This window comes from Ptychodera flava, chromosome 8 (assembly GCF_041260155.1).
Source record: "Ptychodera flava strain L36383 chromosome 8, AS_Pfla_20210202, whole genome shotgun sequence".
In the NCBI taxonomy this organism is placed as follows: domain Eukaryota; kingdom Metazoa; phylum Hemichordata; class Enteropneusta; family Ptychoderidae; genus Ptychodera; species Ptychodera flava.
The window spans coordinates 30,809,018-30,830,033 of record NC_091935.1 but is presented as its reverse complement, the minus strand read 5'-3'; the positions used below and the strand labels follow the sequence as shown (position 1 = coordinate 30,830,033).

Sequence of the window (21,016 nt, the reverse complement as noted above, 5' to 3'; positions counted from 1 at the left end):
GAGCCTCCCTAGATTTATGGAGCAGCTTGAACACCCTCCAGGATTACGGTGATTGGCTGGACCATTATTCTTTGGTCTTGGATCAGAGCGTACGAGGATGGACACGGGTCTGACACGGTAACTTTTTTGTTTAAAGTGCAATGAAAGGTTTTCTCGCCACTTAGTTGGAACAGGTAACATGGAAACCAGATTGAATGGGTGAAACAGTGTTGCGTTGAGCGCATTGCCAAAATCTAAAGGATCATGGTCAGAAAAAGTAATAAGCAGGGCAGTACTTTGGTATACTCTGTAAGCATGAACCAAACAAGTAATCAAATTGCACTGGTTGGAATCAAACTGAAGTAGTTGGATCAGATAGAGGACTTGGACAAGAGAGATTTTCAGATCACAGAGAACATGATACAGATCTTGCAAGGTATTGATAGTAAGCTGTGTGATGTTTTCTTGTCAACTACCAAGGACAATAGTAAGGTTGAAGATGATGGTATTAAAGAGGGTGAGACAAGGATGCTCCTACAGCCACTGAGATGAGGAGAGTAAAAATGGAAAAAGACATGATTTATTGCGTGACTATAAAGTAGATAAAATATGCACTATTTCCTGTTGAATTTATATCTTAGAAATTCCTACAGTGTTTTTACAACTGTTGTATGAACTTTGGAGGGTTCTCTAGAGAAAGTCTCCTGGTAGTTTGTAAAACGTACCTGACCAGATGAAATTTAAGATGTAAATACCCTCTTTGTCTGCAGTGTTAAATCTGCCTTGATAAAAACACTCACACAAATAAGAGCAGGAGTAAGCACCTAAAGACTATACATCACATTATTACTTCCAAATGTTAACTTCTGCTGTAAGTGGTCCATATACTATAGTTACAGATCATGCACACAGTTCCTATGGCATACTGAAATGGTATTTATTATTTCATTGATTGCTACATGTACATGCAAGCGTTGACCTGAAGCATAAGGCACCACCGATGATTCAAACATGTGCATGCCCAAAAGAAAACAAACTGCATTTGACCTTGAAACCACTCCCTGAAGCCAAGGTTTTAAACTGTGAAATCCGACAATAAAGTTATGATTGGAACCTCTCTAGAAAGTGATAAAGTGATGAAATAGGTGTTCAGAAGTTTAACTGCTGACAGGTATTTGGAACAACAAAAACATTTCAAAACATAATCCGAGCAGTGATTGCATATGAAGCACTTACATTGACTATACAGCATAACATAGTTTAATGTAAATTTGCGAACGATAATGGAAACAGAGGTATACCCCAAATACAATCAGTTTCATTTGTCATGCACATTTATCAATCACCCACGGCCCCTAGGTGAAGTCATCTCTGAATCACTGGCAAATAGATGGCAACAAAGTCTCCACATTGACAAATGCCACACACAAATGGGCAGACAGTCAGTGAATCTCAAAAGACAGCTACACCGTTTGAATTCCGCTGAAGATTTCCAGCAATGCATCCTGACTTTCAAATGAGGTTACCCCAGTATTAACACTGCACATCTCAAACAGCCGATCCGACTGCAAAGCCTGAAATAAAAGTGAAAAAAAAAAGAATGTAAAGAGAGACAACAGAAAGCCAGGTGTGATATGACCTTGTTAGATTTGGAAGGGTGAATGAACTTTGCCAGGATGTCATTTCTTGCCTAATTGCTTTTCTATTGACACCTACGGAATGGTAAACCAACCGACAAACTTCACATTCAATTGACAGTTTTCCAGTGATTGAGAAACCTCGTGAGACCTTTGTATTCCGTAACAAAGTTGGTTTCCAACCGTGTGAAACAAACCAACCTTTTAAAGTCAGAAAGGTATCTGTTAGTTTTCACTGAAATCAACTGCTTTTGTGCATCATTCAGTGCTCTATTTGTTCTGTGTCACAAGACAACATTATGCCATACAAAACAGTCGTGTAAAAGTTCGTACAATCTTGGGCACCAAAGAAAACAGTCTGTTGCTTAGCAATTTTCAATCATGTGGGCAAAATGCCTCAATGGATGCATTTGCTGCTGCTAATGCTGTGACAGCGTGATGATTTGATGACTTGGTCAGCTTTCATGAAAAAAATCTACTTAGTTTTGGCCTAGGCAATCACGTATAAGGTTGGTATAGGTTTGATCATAGACAGTAGAGGGGGCCCTCTATTGTCTATGGTTTGATCAACACCTTAGAATCTTTGTAGAGTTTCTTTGCGGTTTGACAAAGCAAAAAATACTGACTGTCCTTGTAGTACGATATAAAATTTTGCATAACCTACCATCCACACAAAAATGAATCTTTGACGAATGAAAATTGTGAGAACAACAGCTAGCATAGTATTGTCGCACTTGTCATTACTTACTTTCTTTCCTACGACAACAACAAATGGATATCCTAGGGTTTTGGCATCCTTCATTCTCCTACCAATGGTCATGTGATCCCTATCATCCAATAGAATTTCATTTTTCAAACTCGGTATTTTCCCTACAATACTGTCATAGAGCTCTTCTGCAATTTGCTGACCTCTCTCTTCTTTGCTTCCCTTCTGTAAAAAAAATATATTCCAAAATATATATATTTTGTGCAATATAAGAGAAAAATACCAGTGAAAATGAAGCATGACGAGCTATAATGAGATGTCTAACTTTGATGAAAAAATTTCCTGTAGTGGTCTTGCCTGAATTCCAGAGATGGAAACATAAGCAGTTACTGTGAAGACAGTGAAAATTTGCACCTCGTCTTGAGATCTTGGCATGAACCAAGATGACTGGTCCCACACTGGACATTTTTTCAAAATTAACATAGTCATAGGGGGTCCAGTTGCTGAAAAAAGCTGTAGGAGAGCCCCCTAAGAAAACTTGTTTTCATAATGCAGATATGGTCCCAGTGTGCTTTCGGTACAGTAAGCTGTGACCTTCGACACTGATCTTACAAAGAGAGATTCACTGCAATGCTGTTACACTTGGAGATACCACTTTCTTATCTATCAAGATAAAATACATTATTTTACAGACAAGAAAATCATTGCTTTCTGTCTCCATTGAAGTAAGATTAACTGCTGTGAGTGTTTAGGAGATGGTCAAAGCAACAACATGATTTAATACACTTTCGGAATACCTTGGGTGGAATTATAATGATCTGATAAGGTGCAATCAGCTTTGGCCATCTCACTTCATCATCAGTTGATAAGACTTCAATGGCTGCAGCCAGGATGCGAGTCACTCCCAAACCATAGCAACCCATCTGTGTCAGCCTGAGGAAAGAAAGAAGGATACAGTAAGAAACCAGGGAAACACGAGATGATGGTGGCACTGCAGGTGAAACACAATCTTGCAGCAACCTCAGACAGCATATTTTGCATAGTGTACCATCATGTGGACCATCGTTGCCACGGCACATGGTTGCCATGGAGACAAGTTATCTACCATGAAAAGTTTAATGCTAATCAATGAAGCAAATATATCCTACTTTCTCACCTGCTTTTATTATTTTTGTCAAGATAATCCACATTGAATACCTTGGAGTACTTTGTACCAAGGTAGAATGCATGGCCAACTTCAATTCCTTGCCTGCTTTCAAGTTTAGTGCTTGGACCACAATTGGGACAGTGTGCATCTTCTGAGTCTGCAATGTATTGAGTGTTGAAGAGAAACAAACATTTGACATAAATAGAGGGCGCTTTATTTCTTCTGTTACAGAGTACAGTGAGTTGGTAGATGTAACTGTGAGTTTATGGTTAGCAAAATTATTCTACAGTATTTATATTGAATTTTGAAATGCAAGGGAGGGCAACAGTAAAGTTTCCACTAAAACCCTGCAATGCCCAATTCAACAGATGTACCTTCTATGGAAAAACAGCACAGTATTCACTATTTGATCACATTGACACCAGCTTTTATAAAATTGAACCTTGCCATAAAAAGAAGACTTCATCAAATCTATACTCTTCCTACATAGATACACTTTTGTTTATATAATACTCTATTTTCTCTTTTAACTCTTTGCAAAAAACACAAATTTACATCACTTTGCCAAACTATCGGAACTCACAAGAAGCAAAACACCTGGCACTACCACAGGGTATTATATAAAATGGCTGATGTGATGGAATGGAATACTCACCAATTGTCTCTTTGTTAGCACCATGGCCACACTTCAGACAGAACATAAGCACATCTTCCCCAGTGTCCGCTGGTAAATGGAACTCATGGGACATGCTGCCTCCAATCACACCAGTGTCTGCAACAACTGACGTTGACACAGAGAGAAACAAATAAAATGGTCATTGTGTCTCACCGTATCATAAGAATAATGACGAGAGGTGACGTTGCATCATGGGAACAGTAAATTGTCTTGTGGGGAAATAACGATGTTGCATGAGATACAAAATAAATAAAGGCCGATCCGAGAAGTCTTCTTTCGTCAAAAAAGGCAAAACTTTCTGAACCTCTTTTCTATTTCACATACCTTCATCTGCGTCTGTCTCAAAGTCCTCTGCCATTATCCGGGTAAGTTTCCTAATACAATCCCAAAATGCCATATACTTGTACAAGAAAACTTATGAACCACTTATGCTACAATAGAAGCTTGGTCATTGGTAAGGCTGGTTTCAAATTACTGGAGGAAACGACTTTACCTTTCACAAAGTTCAAGCCCAGTCTTTGTAGAAATCTAGTGTAGGCCTCACATACACTGTGATACGTCTCCATGGCCCTTTCTTCATCTATGTCAAATGTGTACATATCTGGTGCAGACCAAATAAAAAATATATAAATCATAACATGTAAACTTAAAAACAGTATTTCAATTGAGAGATTATGAGTAGAGGCTGTCAGGTTGATTTGGCAAATACAAAGCCTCCATGCAATCAAATCAACAGAGCAACGGAAGAAACCTTGGATAATTTGCAGCTAGTTTTCAACAACATGACAAAAAATTTTGCTGTGACCAATAGTATTCACTAGACTGAAAGATCCGTCGCTTGAGGGCGCTCTCCACACTGCATCCTTAATGAGGGCTTCAGTCTAGAAATCTGGTAGAAATGTATTTCTTTCTTTGTCAGAAAACACAACTTTGATAATAATATCAATATCAAAAGATTAGCAATTGCAGGAATCGAAAATGATAATAATGCAACATCTGACATTATTTACTGTATTACTTCCTTTGTAAAATATACAGTTTGGAATATTCGAAATTCGGTTACTCTTGATGGGATTAAAGTTTCCCTTCAATCCTATGTTATGCAATTAAAATGTTATCTTTCCTCATGGATGAATACATTATATTTCACTTATAAGATGATGAACAAAGCTGAGGATTTTATCGCAAAGTTTTCAAGCCTTGTAAGACTTGAAGGAGAAGAATGCATCCTGAATGCATTCATATGATGATCTTTGTAATTAAACAGCTAATTATTTGTTTTTTCAGACAAGTTGCATTGTAATTTAAATGCATTCACAGATATGTAGATTTGTTTTGTTTGCGACAATGTTGAAATAAATTTATCTTTTTCCAAAAAAAAAAAAAAAAAAAAAAAAAAAAAAAAAAAAAGGGCTTCAGTCTACCAATACACATACTCTGCACACTGATAGGTTCTCACCTTTCATGTAAAATTCTCTGCCTCTCAGTAGACCAAACCTTGGTCTGATTTCATCTCTAAATTTTCTTGTTATCTGCCAAAAGACAAACAATTCACACATGGATAAAACATTCATTTTAAGGTAACTTTTATCCTCATATATTTATTAGAATAATCAAAGTGTATCATGGGGATGGTCTATATGAACAAACTGATGAATATTCTGTAGTTCAAAATCATCTGATGATTTGGGTACAATCTACAAAACTAAGGAATGGACAATTACACCTTTGGAGTGGAGGTAAGATTGTCATAGATTTTTCAAATTCGTGGATTTGACATATCGGATCACTGCATATCAAATTGAAATCTGGGTCAAAGCTGTGCTAATTTGGCTTAGATAAGATGTGCTAAACCAACTTTTGCGTATTCTTGGATTTAAAAATTGTCAAATCTAGGAATTTGAAAGATCTACAAGTCTCAATCTTGCCTCCACTAAACATCACTAAAAGTGATGTGCAGTGATGTAGTATACAACAGCATATTAAAACACCATGTTCCACAAGCTATTGTTTGTTTATGATTAACATTTTATATACAGCTAGACAGATGTTATGAACTTACTTGGTAGAGTTTAATTGGAAGTTGTCTCTGGGATATATGACCTTGAGATGCTACAAGATGAGTGACGGCTTCTTCATGTGTCTGACAGGTAAACAAAACAAAAAACATAGGAATGAGAGGTTGCCTGTGATTCAATTACTTCCATCCACTAACAGTTACTGACTGTAGTGCAGTGTTTTGTAGCAAGTTGGTACTATCAGTGTTAAAATCTTGGAAGCATAATAATGAGTCAATTTGTCACTGGCATTTACCTACAGTCTGAGGAACATAATGGAATACTTTGCTGGTATTTTATGGTTTATATAATTTTTAGCTAGATGAATCATTTGCCATATTCACCAAATGAATGTACTGGGGATGAACTGGTTCAGCCTTGCTTATTAAGTATGAAAAAACGTGTGCGGAAATTCCTACAGTCATAACTATAATTCAAAATTCAAAAATATAGAAAATATCTGTGACATTAACGTTATAACACTTCACATCTGGAGACTCTGAAAATACATCAAACCTTGAATCATTTCATTAACCTCTTCTGACTATTACAGTGTCTGACTGAAACAATGGAAAATCTGATGGAACTTACAGGTCCCAGACAGTACTCTACATCGTGTCTGTCTTTCAGTTTAAATAACTCACTTCCAGTTGTAGTCCACCTGTCTAAAAGAAAAAAATACTTGTGAATTAAAATTTGCATTAATCTGTGTTACTTCTTTGAAAGCACGACAAGGTAAGTTTGTTAAGTGCTTAGAGAGAACAGTAAAACTCTTGTCAAGAAATATGAATAACCACATGAAAAACAACAGATTTGTACCAATTCAACTCTGATGGCAGTGTACAAGCAGGTGTAAATATTGACAACACAGCACAGTAAAACTCTTGGCAAGAAATATGAATAACCACATGAAAAACAACAGATTTGTACCAATTCAACTCTGATGGCAGTGTACAAGCAGGTGTAAATATTGACAACACAGCATAATCGAAAGTTGAGTAGTATACTTTCCTTTTTTACAGACTGAAATGAATCGTTTTCATTATATTTATTTTTGCTCATACCTGTTTCTTTCCAGAGTTCTGCAGTTGTGAGACATGGCATGTTCAGTTTCTGTCCTCCAATAGTTTGCATTTCTTCATCTATAACCCGTATCAACTTCTCCAATGCCCTCAGTGCCAGTGGCAGTAAATGATAAATTCCTGGACTACTTTGTCGTATAAGACCATGCTCCAACATCAACTGGGATGAAAATAGAATTGTTACTCACAGAAAATCCAAACTAAGAGAAGTAAAGTGTAAGTTGGAAATAACTTCCTCTTGTGTAAGGTACCAGGTTGCACATCAAAGAAATTCCATGCATAAATTTTCAAACATTAAAGCAACTTTAAATAGCCTGTTGTAGCAATCGAATTTCAAAATAACAAAAAAATATTTCATTCTTACACATCCCCTTTTATATTCTGATAGTTCAATAGCTGCCGCATATTTCTGACAAATCAATTTTTGTTTGTCAAAACGCATGCAAAATGTACTTTGATAGGTTTTGTACTTATCCAAACTAACTTGCCCTGCAATTTTCTTCAACTTCATAGTCCAATATGATTTTGTATTTCCTACATCACTTGTTCATTGTGTATGAAGATGACTAATATGGTTTTGATATAGATTGCTTACAAACATTACATGAGAAACATACACAATCTAAATACCGTCTATTTCAATTATTTTAATCATAAAACTACTTGTCCAAGCATTGGGCAATTTTTTCATGTGTACGTGTCCAGTTTTATCCTGGTGACCAGGGATGACTACCTTCCCACAGCTCATGGAAGAAAAGAAAAGAAATGAACTGCAGGAGCTGACATTACATATGACCTTTGGTCTGACCCCTTTCATCCTAATTGAAGCAATTGCATTGAGCATTGTCTAGACTCTGAGTGATTGCAATAAATGGCCCCCTCAACAGGCGGGAATTTCTTCATAAGAATATTTCATGTAGATAATAAATTTAAAAACCAAACTTTTTGGCTTTCCTTCTTCTTTGGGTTATTTATAGGCAGATTTAGATGATAACTTGGCATATTTCTTGTATTTCCCATCTTTAATTTCATTAGCAATATAGCTCTGCGTGGCAGGGCTGTGTGTTACTGGCATTATACAGCCTCCCACAGGCCGTATAACACCGGTAACACACAGCCCTGCCATGCAGAGCTAGAGCATATATAATATCATGAGATGTGTACTATTGATATGTGTATGCGAGTATATCTATTCAGTCTATCTATCTCTACATACATAAATGCATATGTATTATGTGTTTTAATACTGTGTGTGATTAACAAGAACATCTACTTAGGTCGGATAATCGGATATGGCAAACTCTAAAACTAAATCTAACCCTTACAGGTTGTATTATATATGTGCTTTCTCTTAGTAAAGAATCCCTCTTCTACTTGAAACTTACTATAGGTAGAGGGGCTAGAGGAAGTCTTGCCAATTAGTGCGACCTGCCCTACCACTCCTTCTTGCTTGTTTTTTACTGTGTTTTCCAACTAAATACAGTGGGGGTTGTGGCAAGGCTACAGGTCGCAGTGACCTCTGGCACTTACTTTGTGGCTTTTGCACACTATTTCACTCTGTTTTGCACCCTTCGGCAGAGCTCCAGTTGGTTGAAACATTTGTGACACTAGTGCACGTGCACGGTGGTGACACTGTCTTATTGGTGATCTGACTGATATTACAAACCGAGAGATACGCAAACTTTGAAAAGCCATTTTTGCAGGCTAGTCAGAGCGTCCCAGTCCGGACCAACTGATTGGAAGTTTTTTGAGCCAAAGGACTTTAGTAAACGGTGATTTTTGAGTAAACTAAATGTGAATAGTTACGATTGCGATATTCGTATCGGAAAATCACATTTGAACAAAGACTGTTACTCCATGAAAATGAAAAACGACCAATTATTAACAGAAGCACACATTCCTTATGGGCGCTGCCATCTTGAAAACACTGCTTGTTTGTTGCGAAATTGCTCCAGTATGAACAAATTTGATTGGTCGAAATCCAAATGACCTATCGATCGTTGGCAGGTATGTTTGCTTCCGGTGCACCGTGTTAAGGTAAATGTACATGCTACATCTGATGACCGGGTACCATCTGTGTGAGTTATACACCTACTTCTTTCGATCTTATTCCAGGTTATCGTCCAGCTGATAATTAATTTTTTACAATATTTTTTGCTGGAAGATAGAGTCTCACCGTTTCTGTTACAATTGTATGTTATGCACCACGACCAGGAGCGCACGTTTTCGTTATGATGTTCGTTTTGTTTTTTTTCAACGTTATGACACTTCACACTTTATTTATTTTACGGGTGATTGGGCATATGTGGAAATATCAGAAGAATCTGTATTAGAACGAACAAAAGACATTTGCTTCAAGGCTTCTACTGAAATTAGAACTTAGGATCAGTGCGAATGTTACTTTCACTTTTAGGAGCAAATGGAATTCTAAACCTCTATTTTAATACCTGTGAAAATGAGGACGGCTGGTGTTTGCACTTTGTGGTAGAGTTCAAAGCACTTTTACATTATTCAAAGATAATGTCAACATTAAACTGATTATTATTTTATATAACATAGACATTAATAGTGCATAACGATTGATTACCGATTGGAATACACCTTTCTTTAGGTAAGGTCCATTGAAATTGCAATACAGCTTTATGCTTGCGTACTCTGACACAATTTCTTCTTTGAACATCACACCGACATTAAACATTGGCCAATTTTGTACAACTGTGAAATATTTAATATTAACACCTGCGACTGCAACCTATTGAGTTTCGTCGTACAGAAAATTTCGGTATCAGAGGACGCGGAGTCCAATAAATTTGACGCAGAGTACAACAACTTTAGGTGTTATTGGATGCTATTTGACCTTTTACCTCAAAACACCTTTACGTCAACACGAGAGGAAAAAAGAAGAGATGATTTTACATTTGTTACACAAAATATACTTGTAAACATTCAGTACATCACAAATTTAATAGTCGCTTGTCCAAAACCTGTACTTTTAGTGAACTTATGCTGCTGACCTAAAATTTCTACCACATGCACTGCTCTGCATGGGTTGAAATTTCGTTCTGTGCGCTCAGTGGACGCGCTGAAGGCGTTTCCAGTCTGCTTGCGATTGCACAATGGGCATCCTAAAAATACTTAAATTTCGACTTTTTCATGGTAAAATTGGACTAAAAAGGTATATAATAATAATGTTATTCCCAAAATACCAGAATTTATGTCCTTGTACATTGTGCATTTCGGTATTGTCATAGTGTCTCGGACAATACCTCAACTGCACCATGTACTGGGATATAAATCCTGGTATTTGGGGAATAGCCTTATAATAATATACAGAGAACAGAATATCTTTATTATCCTTGATATAGACTTATGACATGAAATTTGGCACTGGTGTTCTGTTCTTGGTACTTTGTTATTATGAATTAAATCTTCAAGGGTTGACCAGGAAATACTGTTGAAAAGACAAAAAATGGATGAGAGTGTACACAATATTGCTGCTGTAATGGCTATTTTACCATGTCTTGATGTTTGTCAGTTGCAGGTAGATGAAATCTGATTCTGAAAGTAAACCATGCCTCCCAGCGATGCATCTGGAGAACTCAATGACAGGATAGAGGGTTTCATTTCAACATTGAGACTCGGGTACGTTTTTAACAATTCTTATAGATTATTTCTACATGATGTAAGTACTCATTTCTCATATTCAGCAGTATTGAACTGTGATCCCTCAAAGAGAGAATTAATTTTCCCGAGGACTTACACTTCACAAATGCTTGATTGAATTTGTTGAACGACACAGAGAAGAAGTCCAATAGTTGATGAACTGATTGTGAAAACCCGCTTCACCAGTTCCATTCAGTATGATTTGCTATCTGTTCAATGCCTTTCACTACTCTGCATGTGGATGGGCCATCATGGTTCTATTGTAATATCAAAATAACCCCCTTGTTTGTTTTTTACTTTATATACAAAGAAGTTCAACAAAATGTCACCCCTTAAAAAGAGGATTAAATGGCAATGTCCTATGTGTAATTGACTTGATACCCCTGCTCAAAACCTAAGAGATCAAGATACATTGTATTTATCAGATGTTATGAGTTATTCCTTCAATGATATTTTCAGTCAAGCCATAGGATCCTATGAGATAGCTCACAAGACAGTTGACATTCTCAGAAGACTGGTGGCGCAGACACGATGGGCACATGCCGGAGAGCTGATGGCAATCATACGGCGGGAGGGAAAACGCATGATAGATGCACAGCCATCGGAAGCCATTGTTGGTAACATGGTCAGAAGAGTGTTGAAAATAATCAGAGAAGAATATGCAAGGTTTGTCAACTGACAAGAAAAATTAAAAATATTTCAAAAAATTATTCTTGATACATTAACTTGAGTAATTAAAAATGGTAATGTGGTAATTCTTAAACGAAGCTAGAATTTTAAGGCAGATAGCATGTAGTACAAGCGCTGTTGTTACCAAGTTGTAGCAGAACTCTTCAAGTTTAAATATTACACTGGATCTGTATTTGACATAAAGGGAGCATGATATTTGTAATGTTTTCTTGCAGCATACGGGGAAAAGGAGCAGACGGGGACCCACAGGACTCTCTACATGTAAGTTGATACAAACTTTTTCCTTTCCTTCAGAAGTTTAAGATTGAAAAGTGTAATGCAAAACATTGCCGCAGTTGTTTCCTACAAGTGAATAAGAGATTGTATAATAAATGTTTGCTTGTATATGTCAAATAAATCTATGCATGTAACAGTTAAAAATGGTTTGTTTGTCTATCAGAAACTTGTATATAGTGTCTCTATGATAAATCAATGTCAAGTTCAAATTGATTAAAACCTGTGGGGCATGGCATGTCCTATGTGTTGCATTTTAATAAAGATTGGAACAGGCATAGACCCTCGAGAAAAACTCGAGGGTCTATGGAACAGGGTTTCTCGAGGGTCTATGGAACAGTTGATGGCCTTTGAAACACAGATACTGTAAACGTTCTTTTTTGCGGTCAATCCTGCTGTAATGTACCTAGTCAAGTTATCGAAAAAAATATATACTTTTTGGTTCAATACTGCGTTTTACTGACTCAGTAGATGGGGAACTGATAGGCCTGGCAGGATACGGGTTAATGAGAAATCAATACACATAAATGATCGCAACATTCACATGCTTATCTCATAAATTTTGATCAGGATGCGCATCTCGTGTTCATATACAGTATTTGTACTTCAAAGTATATGGCACATGTAACAGTATGTATCAGAGCATGGCTATTTGATAGTTTGTACCAGTACATTGAATTGATGGAAGGCCAATGATAATAGCCTGTACGTCTCATTTCAGAAACTACTCATGGCAGAGGGTAAAGCAGATGATTTCAGCACACCAAGTCACAACTTGAAGGTAATGCATACATTACATCTATAATCATGCTAAATAGAAGATGTGTCAGGCAAGTACACTTGATGGTAGCAGTCACAGTTATAAAATAGAATGATATCTCTCTGGAGATTTTTGTTTGGAAAAACAATACATGTGACAGATTTGCTGAAAACAAAGAGATTTACAGCCTTTCATTTTTAGTTTCACAATGAGCCTACTTTATGATGAACAGTGTCATCTGGAGATATTTTTGACCCATTACAAAAGTCTGGACACCAAAGTCATGCGACCAAGAATTAAAGCGAACGCATACACATTATTCATACACACTATGCCTGCCTGAACCTTCAAAGCTCTACCTAAACACATCGACTTTGTTGACTTTCAGGTGACAATTATCGAAGCCATCAATGAATATCTCACAGAGTTGGACAGCAGGTAAAACCACACTGAAATGTGCTTTTGACTTTCAATACTCTTGGTCAGAGTTCATATGTGTGCCCTGTTCTGGGCAACAAATCATACATTAGCAGGCCTAATGGAAAGGAAATATTACTGAATATGTCAGTTGTATGGCATTGTGTTTCTTGTGAGTTACAAGTAGAAAGTGGAGTTAAGCAAAGCTTGTAACAAAAGGTCAATTCATTACAACAACTCTTTTCTTCCTTTAACCCTTTCACCCCCAGTTCCCTGTATACAGGTCCAACTTTACCATAGAAAACAATGGATTTGGGACAAACCATGGTGGTGAAAGGGTTAATTACTGCAAGTAAAGGCAGACAATACTCCTGGAGCCAATCATTTCCAAATTTCCTGAAGTACGTCAATCTGTGTAACCTACTATTACGTCTATTCTATTACAGTGCTGACAACATCGCGGGGCAAGCTTTAGAACATATCCATTCCAATGAGGTGATCATGACAGTCGGAAAGTCCAGGACAGTTGAAGCATTTCTCAAGGTATAAACAGACTTAGAATGGCAATTTTCTTGACTTTCATGAACCGCTAAATGAATTAATATTCTGGCACTCTTCAAGGTGCAAGTCAGTCAGTGTACTTGCAAACTCTGCAACAATCACCAGCCCTTGCTGTAACCTGTCTTAAAAAAGTTTGCATTTTTTCTCAGCTTAAGAAGGAAAACTTTACCATTGGAAAAACACATGCAAATTACAGTAAAGTACCGGGGTGTTAGATCTTACAAGGGTCATGAAATTAGCCATATAGCACAATGCAGTTTTCAACTCATGTTCAAGCTTATGCTGATACAGAAGAGTTCGGTGCGTGCATGTTTAATAATGCTTTGAACCGTCCACACCTGCGTTCCTGCACGGTCCCTCCACAAGGGGACCGTGGTTCCTGCCAGTGCATGATTTTACTGTTTGCACAGCTTTCTTCATACCGTCCGAGAGATATAAGACAGAGAAGCACTGTTTGTGACATTGGTCTTTGAGTGTGCAAACTGTTGATAACTTGGTTCATATCTTTTCTTTGTGTAGCACGCAGCTAGGAAAAGAAAGTTTCAAGTAATTGTCACAGAGTGTGCTCCTTCGTATCAGGTGAGCATTTTTGTGTCCCACCACCAGAGGGCAGAAATAAAATGCAACATGTTCAACTCTTTGATGGTTTTGCTTCATGTATCCTGTTTTGTGTGTCGAAACTGTATCCAACAGCTGATAATGGACGCTTTGATAAAGTATTTTTAGCTGACTTTTGGGAACAGAGTACATGGACAATTTATGACTGTCACATCTCTGGTGTTTATTTATTTAACATTTTGAACCCTGACCCCTGGTGACCTATGACATCACACAATGGTCTCCCTTCTTACAGGATGTGAAGGGTTAATTTCTCAGCTTGCAATGAGAAATGAAATTCAAATGACTTGAGGAATGATTGAAAATGACGGTAGAAAGTCAGTAACTTTACATGTATAATGTCTTTAGTAAAACACTTAGCGAAATTTCCTAGTGTAGCTACAGGTGTACAATCAGTTTTGATTTCATTTAAGTGAAAAACATTTTTTTGTTTTTTGTTAACAGGGTCAACAGTTGGCAGCGAATCTTGCCAAGGCTAAGATTGAAACCACAGTGATCACAGATTCTGCAGTCTTTGCAATGATGTCCAGGGTAAATAAAGTCATCATTGGCACGCATGCAGTCATGGCCAATGGCGGGTAAGTCACATAGTCATCACAGATCAACAGAGTGTTCCAGTGTATTATCTTCCTGGCCAAAATTGTCTTTGAAATGTTTCATACCTTGAAAATATTTTCTTGTAAGTTTAGAAAGATTTTCAATTTTAGTTTCAAATTTTTAGACCCGTAAAACACAGTCCTGTTAATTTGCAAATAAATGTTAAACATGTCATTAGGCAAGATGCATTTGAATAAATATACAAAAGTAAAGATTTATCAGAATGTTCATTGATATGTATTCAGAAAATACAATATGTCATCCAAGGCAAATGGCAGAATCAAGTTAGTTTTTTATCTGTATTACAGTTTAGACTATTTTTCCCATGTTCAAATGAAGCAATACTGTATAAATGCAGTGTATATTGTACTTACAGGCTGAAATCAGTGAATGGTATCCATGCTGTAGCACTGGCAGCCAAACATCATTCAGTGCCGGTAAGTGCTATGCCTCCATCTTCAGTACAAATTTTTGACAAGGTATCTATAACAGAAATATTCCGCCCACAATCTGACTCAGAAATTTCATTGAGGTATAGTTTGTCAGGGAGGTACATGTAGGAGGTATGTAACTCTGATTAAATTCAATTCCATTTATCACCTTCTCCTAGATGACAACCCTGAAAACAATGTGAAAATTGATTTCATTTACACTTTAGATAGTAGCCAGTATGTTGACTTACAGTGTCATCTCTTAGTCCTCAGTATGATATTGACTGCTGTGATTGTTGTAGCTCAAAAGTACAGTTGTACTGTGTTCCTCTGAAGTACATATTTTTGTGTGTCGTTTTGGCAACAAATTCTGTTGCCGCAAAATCAATTCAATTGAACACAAGAATGGTACAATGGGGCTTCAAAACATTTAATACTGTGTTTATACATACATGTAACTGATTAATAGAAGTATATCTTGTCACTGAAGCAACTTCTTCACTGATTGAATGATTTGTGATTATTATGTTTCAGGTCATAGTTTGTGCGTCAATGTTTAAGTTATCTCCTCAATATACTTTTTCAAATGATCAGGTAAGATGATATTCATTGCTTGCAAAATCAATACGGTGTTGCCTTGAATAATATACTTTATGGAAAATCAAAGTCTAAGGTGTATGTGTTGGTCCAGAGAAGGAAAATGGCATTGGCCAAGTCAGATAATGGCAAATGAGAACAGTAGTTCTGACCTTTGTCAATTTTTGCTTATTTTATTCCTGATATTCACTTCTTTGCCCTAATCTGAACAGCATGTTTGGATAAACAATAATTATTGACTTAAATTTTGTATATTTGTCACGAAATGCAGTTTTTCATTGTTTGAAAGTGAATGAAGGACCTGACACAATATATTGATTAGAATTTCATACCAACAGATGCTTGACATGCAATAACAACTGTATTATCGATCTCTGAATAATATTATTGATGACTGTGAATACAGTCACAAGGAGATGATTAGTTGGACAATGCCAAACAGAGAGTAGTTTTTCTATTGACAAACAGTGAGATATCACTACAGAGTGTACTACCCTTTGTATATGATCAGTGTTGTCCTTAGAAGCCGGGTGCCGGGTAAATAACCCGGCTGTTTTGCATTTTTTCCCGGCTACTTTTAACGTCATTAGATTATTTTATAGACCTGTAATTTCGGGATTGCACTGCCAGCTGTTAGACGGCACACGCGTACGATTAGCAGTTTCGCGACCCCTTTCCCCGCATGGAACTGCACAAACATAAAACAGTTTCTAAATACCCGTTTGCGGCTTTTTGAGCCCGATCTTTTATTTGTTAAATAATGTGATTGGCTGATGGACGCGCCTATGGTGCTGTCTTTGTTAGGAGCAGTGTAATTGGTTTGATTAATATGAAGTTCATCTTAGGTCATGATTCGGACTCTCAAACTTTTACAATTCTCTTCTGATATACGACATGTGGGGATTCATTTTAAAGCTCTTGGTGAAAAAAAACTCCACCGGCTTAGTTTTTCGAAATTCGAAAAAAATTATTTTTCTCCATAGAGTTAACACAGGGATGGCGCCCATTTTGAATTTCTAATATCGGTAAATCTTGGGTAATTTGTTTCTCTAGTACCAAAATTTGCATGGTGACCCCCTATTTTTATTCTTGATTTTGAAAGAGAATGATTGAAAGATTCCTTGAGGACAGTTTGAGCAAAAGTTTAAGTCTTTCACTTTCGAGATGCATACTACCTTAACGATGGCGTCAAAAAGAAATGTGGCGTCGGCCACCGGCACCTTGCCGATGGAATATTTTACCCGAAGAAACCCCGTTCGAAAGGTATACTTGATTCCAAAAATATATTTAGTTTATGTATGAAAAACTTCAATTTCGCTGAATTTGTGAGAAAAAAGCTCCGAAAATATGTGATTTTGATCGACGATTCGAAGTTCATGAGACCGCAGCTAGTTTTCCGCCGCCGCGCTGGCTGCCAACGTCACGGTCACTACGAGTATAATCTTCTCAACAAATCAAGTTATTCTCAGAGCAATACCGACGCATTTTCTAGATTAAGAAAAATGAGCTAGAAATATTTTTTTTAGAAGCAACTGATTATTTGAATGGGTATTTTTATTTCATTGATTATTTTACGTACTAGAATCCACGGTGACAGGCATGTGTGTTGCTGACCGTTGCCGACCGGCGCATCATCGTCACGGCTCACGGCTTCACCATGGCGCTGATCCCCTGTTGCTTAAGACAACAGGACAATACGTCGTGGATTCCGGCATGAGTTCAATTTCACTGCGCTTCTCCATGTTGGGTTGCCCGATAGTGTCTTTCGATGGACCCTCTGAATCATTTTTTTCACGGACTCGTGGAGCAAATTTGAAAGAAAATAGAGTTGTTTCCTTCCGACGCCTTGCTGCATATCTGCTTTGATCAAATTTGGGGACAGCGAGACGCGATGATCGTGCGCGGTTTGCATTTAATTTGTTGCAACATTTCTGTCAATCACTCACTGTATGTCATAAGTTTCAGAAACTATCGCTAGCCTGAAAATTAGCAACTGACATGGTAACGTGCCTCTGACTCGACGATGCCGATTTTTCAGACTACACTCAGAGAATCCGAAACTTTCCACATAAAATGAGTGATTGACAGAAATGTTGCAACAAATTTAATGTTGAGCGGGCACTCATCTCGTCTTGTTGTCGCCTAAGCTCAGTCGCGGAGAGTGCTTTCGCAACCGTTTGCGTATAGAAAACTGCGTAGAGACTCAATCCAATGCGTAATATTATTACGCATTGGATCGACTCTCTACGCATTTTTTCATTGTTATGAATTTTCTATTACGCATTTTTTTTCGTAAATGCGAACACTGTTACAGTGAATTATCTTACCGATGTTTTTCTTAAGAAAAGCGAATGTGTAGAATAGAATGAGTTTGATGGTTTTGGGGAAACTACTATGTGGTAATGAAGAATGGGAAATGAGCAATGAAATGAGCAGACAGCGGGTGATTTAAGATTAAATGTTACATCTTCACTGCAAATAAAACCATAAGTGTGTCATAAATAATGCAAACAAAACAAAATCATGTTTGTTTGTTTTGTTGTATGTGAGCCACGTCTAAGACACACAACAAAAGTACTGTTTCAGTCTCAGCTAAATGTCACCTCAGATGCCACCAGAGAACACCATTTCCACTCCAAAATTTCATTTTTTGCCTTGCGAGAGGGGGGACACCCCCTCTCGCGCTCCCCCCCCCCCTCGTTCGCTACGCTCACTCGCCGCTCGGCCGCTTCGCTCCCTCGCAGTCCACCCGTCTACTTTCTTAAATTACCCGGCTACTTTTGAATATAAGGACAACACTGTATGATATCAACTAGGATGTTGAGAAACTGAACAGCAAGATATCCTGAATACACCAGTTAAAATGTGTGGGACATAATTAAGATATAAATACATAATAATATACAAAGATAATGAATGTACTTGATATCGTTTTAACATTACCTTTACTGCAAATTTCACATACCAGTAGCCATGTCAACATACTGTGCTGTGATTTTACTTTACAAACACAGTATGCAGTGTCTGTGGAAATGGCCCCCCATTTACATGCCATGATGATATGTAGAAGGAAGGCATTTCAAGACTAACTTTCAAAGGTGATCGGTATTTTTGTTGTACTTTTCATATTGATATAATCCTGGGGTTTTTTCTGCAGAAATCTTTTAACAAACTGGAAACTCCACATGCAGTCATGAAATTTTCGGAGGGTGATCTTTTATCGAAGTTACAAATCCAGAATCCTGTTTTTGATTATGTTCCTCCTGAACTGGTGACGTTACTCATTTCAAACATGTAAGTGTATTAATTTCTGTTTAACTGGCATGGTATATGCTCATCAGCATTGTTGATGATGCAGGATGTGTAACGGAGGACTAATACAGCGCCCTCTTGTGACAAAATCAGGACAGCCTATATCCAATACCATACTGTACACTATCTGGCTAGACATCATCATAGTTGACAAAAAAGTAACACAGAAATTGGAAAATCTCCACAACTTGTTATAATGGTATAGTACGACAATTGTCAGAAATCATACTAATTTGATATTTTAATCACATGAAATATCTAATTTTCGATGGAAATTCTTTATCAACAAGCAGGGAGTTTGTGAAAATACCTTTTAGGGCTGATAAACTTACCAGCATTGAGAAATTGTTGTGCTGAATTGTTCAAAATACGGACAGCTTGCCTTTCCACAAACCCGATGTTTTGTCCCTATTTCCATCAACTTTTATTATTGAACCAACCAATGATATATATCTTACTAAAAAAGTTCGTGTGATAAGTATCAGTGCTCATTGTGTGTTATATTAGACTTGACAACACATTACTCGAGCAGATTCTTAGCCCAACTGCCAGTTGAAAATCTGATATTATTTTCCTTTTTTGTTTTTCATTGCAGTGGTGGAAATGCCCCGTCATACGTGTACAGGTTGTTGAGTGAACTCTACCATGCCGATGATCATGAGTTGTAGTAGTTTACCATTGCACATACACCGTCTCCATGACAACTGAACTTTGTTCACACTGCAGAATGTCTGCCATGTCTATCATGCAAGTCCCCCTACCTTCACAGTTGGTATCTCTTGAAACATAAGAGTTATTGTGTGGCAGCTACGAGATCAGTTTTGACCATGTAATATTCACCAATGCCTATTTCAAAATCATGAGCTCCTAGTATGTTTTCCATCTATATTTGTGGGCTACTGTGACATTTTTCCACAAGAGGCGCTTAAATCTGCGTAACTTGTGGGAGCCAACTTTTAGATATGATTTTCAGTTGCCACAGGAATCCGGGAGCTGGTATAAATTTCAGAAATCCTGAACAGAATCAAATGTTGACATAAGCTGGCCAGCCAGACAGGCAGGGCCCAATTCTTCGCAGTACTCAGTGATGTGCAAGCCCTGCTTCTGCAGCAATTTTTTCCTTCATTTGCATGACTTTGTATGCAACGTAGAGAACACTGACAATGTAACTGGAGATATTTTGAGCTAGTACAGAGTTCACAGACATATCCATAGACTTTCACATGACAGTTGTCAGATTTCACTTTGAACGTTGTATTCGTACGTTTATTGTGACATGAGCCAGTCCCTATCTATTCAAACCTGCGTATTTTATTCTGTAAAGTTGACAAACTTCTTTAAAACGAATAAAAAATTCGCCACATGGATGTCAACAGACTTCATATTTTAAGAAGACTCATTCACACAGCTATGTCGGTTGAGAATGGACATTGAATTGAGACTTTCATCTCATTTTGACCCAAGATTTTTTCTCAGAAGTGGGAACTAGCAAATCCAACCAAGATGTGTTGGTTTCCTGGCCGTATCAATGTCAATCCAACAATTGTGTGGCAGCTACCGCGTGTAGTAAATTCTTTACTATACGAATGCATCAGTATTGCCTGATCTATTGGACTGTTGAAAACAAAAGCTCATGTCCAAGCAGGTAATTTTGCAAGCCCAGCCCCCCCCAACAACTGAGTTTGTTCAGCCCTGAAAAAATAGCATTTGTGCATGTGTCTGTATGTCGAGTAAATTTATGACATTGGCTTTTGTAAAACTTTGTTCAGACTGTGATCTCTAGACACATGACCCACTCTGAGTGACAGGATCA

The 21,016-nt window shown here is 37.4% G+C and overlaps 2 protein-coding genes across 3 annotated transcripts; one reads left to right on the top strand and one right to left on the bottom strand.

The window, feature by feature from the left end:
* Positions 1 to 528: 528 nt before the first annotated feature.
* On the bottom strand, positions 529 to 9,242 carry LOC139139050 (probable proline--tRNA ligase, mitochondrial). The gene is made up of 11 exons (XM_070707754.1): positions 8,815 to 9,242; positions 7,267 to 7,444; positions 6,794 to 6,867; positions 6,208 to 6,288; positions 5,605 to 5,677; positions 4,639 to 4,746; positions 4,125 to 4,250; positions 3,479 to 3,626; positions 3,120 to 3,255; positions 2,365 to 2,547; positions 529 to 1,553 (listed from the first exon to the last, which is right to left on the bottom strand). Exons 1-11 carry the CDS (start codon positions 8,977 to 8,979, stop codon positions 1,443 to 1,445), a joined length of 1,383 nt encoding a protein of 460 aa, XP_070563855.1. The 5' UTR covers positions 8,980 to 9,242; the 3' UTR covers positions 529 to 1,442.
* Positions 9,239 to 20,585, top strand: LOC139139053 (translation initiation factor eIF2B subunit beta-like). Of its 2 annotated transcripts, none has more exons than XM_070707759.1 (13): positions 9,239 to 9,362; positions 10,826 to 10,926; positions 11,407 to 11,613; positions 11,853 to 11,898; positions 12,632 to 12,691; positions 13,059 to 13,108; positions 13,534 to 13,630; positions 14,168 to 14,227; positions 14,711 to 14,844; positions 15,240 to 15,300; positions 15,829 to 15,888; positions 19,049 to 19,185; positions 19,799 to 20,585. In XM_070707759.1, the coding sequence occupies exons 2-13, from the start codon at positions 10,856 to 10,858 to the stop codon at positions 19,869 to 19,871; spliced, it is 1,056 nt and encodes a 351-aa protein (XP_070563860.1). In that variant the 5' UTR covers positions 9,239 to 9,362; positions 10,826 to 10,855; the 3' UTR covers positions 19,872 to 20,585. The 2 variants fall into 2 exon arrangements, with proteins under 2 accessions (XP_070563860.1, XP_070563859.1); XM_070707758.1 differs by having other exon boundaries at positions 9,249 to 9,362; positions 10,820 to 10,926.
* The last annotated feature ends 431 nt before the right edge of the window (positions 20,586 to 21,016 follow it).